Genomic DNA, 4039 nt, shown 5'->3' with positions numbered 1-4039 from the left:
GTTAAAAAATCATCCATCAAAATCGAGCTTATCAAGACTAAGGATCTCGTCGCTCGTCGGATTGCTTTATCTGTTTCGGCACAGGTAGCACTCATCGCGACATAATTCACGGTCATGGGTGCGTCAAGGTCACCGTTTTCCCACAGTAGGCATTGCCATCGCGTTGCCTCGACGAAGTCCGGCGTAGGAGCCATGGAAGCGATTTCTCGCCTGCTTGGATATTCAAACTTGTATCAACGCAACGAACACGGTAGCACACGCCTACTCATTTTCAAACGGTCCCAAATCCCAACACGACGACGACAATGGGCGACCGTCGACTAATCCGATTAGCTGTCACGTGTTTAGGAGTCAATAATTTTCCGCGAGTTCGTTGAAATGACACTACGCTAATTATGCAATTAAGATTAATCGTTGCTGCTGTTGCTGAGGCTCAGAGTCGGTTGGTGTGTGGAATTTCGATCGCTTCGTTTCGGAACGATGACTAAGGCATCAAGTTCTGCGACCGCTGTTCAGTCTAATCGATGCAATTGATTACTTTGCTGGAGCCGGTAGTGGTACCTCTGTAGATCTGTATCGATGATGGGGCCTAGCTTGAGGTGCGCTTTTTCCGGGGTGTGCCCAGTGAACGATGACGACCGCCACCGCCGCCGACGCTGCCGACGCCGGTGCAAATTTCCTTTCACTTGGGCTGGGGCTGATTATGACTGCTATTTGCTATGTATAATGGAAATTGGTTTGCTCGTCAACTTGAACTTGACATTTATGACGGCTGGAGAAGAAATGTTAGGGTTGGGCGTACTTTAGAGAAACATGATTCAATTATCTTGTCCGGGAGATTGCTATCTGAAAGAATTTACAACGTTCTACGGGTAAATTTTATGTCTTGAATGAAAAGCATTTAAGTACCAATTACATGCTCTTATTAGGGCGGTTCATAATATCTATTTTGCCCGACATCGCTCAATCAATTCTTGATCAGTTGGTGGAGCATGTCGGAAATGTATTCCTAATTAATGTATAGCTAATTATCTTGAAGATCAATAAAAAAAATGATCTTCAGCAAAGTTGTAGCTGTTTAAATTTCACATTAGTTATGGAAACCGTTATGGAAAAGGTAAGGACGATGAGAACATAAAGTTCACCTTTCCCATATCAATTCTAATATAAGCTTCATATGGCCAGTGCAGTAAGCAACCGCAACCAAATGAGCTCAATTTTTGGGAGATTGATCAGGAACTGATTTAGAATAAATTAAGTGGGTTGGATAAAATTCGATATTTTGAGCCACCCTAATGCTTATATTTTAGTCTCCATACAGCAGGTTTTTCACTGATTTTTCACATGTGCATCTCCGACCAACTAAAATGCATGCTCCTCCTTCAAGGTAGTATAGAAATGCACACACAATTGAGTTTCTTGGATTATTTTACAGGAGACAGTATTTTTTGCTGGGTGTTTGAATTGCTGAAAATTCGGTATAGGTAAATTCAAATGGCCGTCAGCAAAATTTAATTTCTATCATAAAATGGGATTAATAGAAGGAGAGAACTAACTTAAGTGATCGAAGTAGGTCGCGCTGAAGAAGTGACATGTTTGAATTTTGATCCCGTGTTCTCTTTTGTGATACACATTTTAAAGAATGTGAAGTTTTTTGCGAATTTTTGGTGATGATGATTGGAAACGAGGCACTGAAGGTGATCGTTGGTCAAGTGGGCCAACATCTGAAGGTTCATAGTGACTATGAGCATCCAGTACGTTTCTTCCCGAGACCAACAATGGGAAACGGATTTTCTAATTATCAAGAACAAGGAGATGGTGATTCATTTGGTATAAGAATTGATCTAAGCCTTGGAATCACGAGGATGCCGACTTATTACAGATCATTAGGGTGAGAACCTTCCTTTGTGTTTGATTACATTGTGTTTCATGTACATTCACAGCTTTTGTAAACAATGACTTCTCTCGATGATTTCTCGGAAGTCATAGCTCTCCCTGGCAAATCGACATCACCATTGAGTAGAGGAAGACTTCTCCTACCCGATGGATATGTTGGTTTGTGTAGGCGTGCCTTGAATTCCGAAAAATCAACGAGAGAAGTCATCGTTTACAAAGGCTATTACGACCAAATTCCAGCTCTATCTAGAGTTTAGTGATTCGGTTTTATCAGCCCCCTTTTGGAAAATCTTAATAATACGAAACCTATGCACTTTTTCGGTGGTCTAATTGAACCAAAGTATACCTTAAACATCCATCTTGAAGATGAATGAGAAAAAATTGGAATTACGGTTATGGGAAATTATTGAAAGATTAAAGTCTGATGCTCGGATGGGCTGGAAAAATTGGGTCATTACTTTACTATGGTTGCATCGCTGTTTAACCCATTAACGCCCAAATTATTTCTCATTCACAATAAATACGTGATTATTTCTGGCACATTTTGATTTTGTCTAGAAATTGAATTAACGATATTTAAATTTAAATCTACGGTCGTATTTTTTTTTATACAACACGCTTCACCCAAAGGGTAGGTCACTCCGCACACCAATCTTGGGTCAACATTTTTCTCAGTGTGTCGCAAGTGTGCCGCAGGTGTGTTGATTGTGACGAAGCTGTGATTTATTGTAAAACACGAATATGATGGTATATTTGGCAACCCGGTATTTCTGACAGCTTGAATGTTTTGGTTTGCATTCACAACGGCCCCAAAAATTTCGAATATCGTGTTCGATAAGGATTCCTTCTACCGACGAATAAAACGCCAACTGGAAGGAGCCAGAGTTTTCCCATGCCAACTGAAAGGAACCAGAGTTTTCATTGCAGAAGACGGATTGCATTCTGACGGCGGTCGGCGTAGCCGAGTAAACCATTACAACAAATCCACCTCGCTGCAGTCCTGGCTGCTGGCATACGAGCTGACCGATACGATTACGGTGCTGTGCGAAAAGTCCATCTTTGTCCTGACCAACAAGAAGAAGATCTACTTCTTAAAGCAGATCGATAAGAACGGTGAGGAGGGCATTCCATCGGTTGAGCTGCTCGTTTGGGGTAAGAACGACAAAGACAAGGCCAATTTTGATAAGCTGCTGGAAGCGATCAAGAGATCCAAGAATTGCAAAACGTTGGGCGTCTTCTCCAAGGAGGACTTCTCGGGTGAATTATGTGAATCGTGGCGAGTCTTAGTCAAGGACAAGAGGTTCAACACGGTGGACCTCAGCGTCCCAATCGGGTACATTATGTGTTCTAAGGAGGACTCCGAGGTCAACACTGCTGATGCTGATAAGAAAGTAAAACATGCCAAACTGTCGGAGGGTGTCGAGCAGGCTTTGACGGACAAAAGGTACGTCTCCAATACCAACTATTTGGACATGTGCTACCCGGCGATTATCCAATCGGGTGGCAATTACAGCTTGAAGTTCAGTGCATTCAGCGACAAGAACTATCTGCACTTCGCATCGATCATCTGTGCTCTGGGAGTGCGTTACAAATCCTACTACTCCAATGTCGTCCGAACGTTGCTGGTCAATCCTACGGAAACGATTCACAAGCACTACACCGTTCTGCTCAATCTGGAAGAGGAACTGCTGAAGGTGATGATTCCAGGCAAGAATCTCTCGGAGGTTTTCAACGTCGGAATGGATTATGCCAAGAAGGAGGATCCAAGCTAAGACGTTCGGTTTTGCCATCGGGTTGGAGTTCCGGGAGAATTCTAGTATGTTGTAAGTTAATTAGGTTGAGTGGAAGCAATAACAACTCCCTGCGACTGTGTCGTGAAAAGTAGTTCGGCCTTGTAACGACCCTACTTTTGAGCAGCAACTCACCAGCACTCGGTCAATTGGTCATCTACCAAACAAAACTCACTCGAACTATACCGAACTACTTTTCACGGTACAATCACACGGAATTTTAATTGCTTCCACTTAACTTAATAAACTAACAATATTTTGTTTTTACAAAAATCGAAAACAATTTATATAATCTCGTATAAAATGACACATATCTGAAAATAAAACTGCTCTCTTACTTAATTCTAATTTAA

At 42.0% G+C, this 4039-nt stretch overlaps 1 protein-coding gene across 1 annotated transcript; it reads left to right on the top strand.

Moving 5' to 3' along the window:
- The first annotated feature begins 2678 nt into the window (after positions 1-2678).
- On the top strand, positions 2679-3668 carry LOC135710064 (FACT complex subunit spt16-like). Its single transcript, XM_065232514.1, has one exon. It carries the CDS (start codon positions 2679-2681, stop codon positions 3666-3668), a length of 990 nt encoding a protein of 329 aa, XP_065088586.1.
- Positions 3669-4039: the final 371 nt, after the last annotated feature.

Source organism: Ochlerotatus camptorhynchus, unplaced genomic scaffold (genome assembly GCF_037179485.1).
Source record: "Ochlerotatus camptorhynchus isolate MF236.1 unplaced genomic scaffold, CSIRO-AGI_Acam_v1.1 ptg000370l, whole genome shotgun sequence".
NCBI classification, from domain to species: domain Eukaryota; kingdom Metazoa; phylum Arthropoda; class Insecta; order Diptera; family Culicidae; genus Ochlerotatus; species Ochlerotatus camptorhynchus.
The sequence above is the reverse complement of the archived record's forward strand: the minus strand, read 5'-3'. Positions and strand labels throughout refer to the sequence as shown.

What these genes read in the sequence shown, in the direction of transcription:
- LOC135710064 (XM_065232514.1), top strand. Translation starts at nt 2,679, where the DNA reads ATGTTTTGGTTTGCATTCACAACGGCCCCAAAAATTTCGAATATCGTG.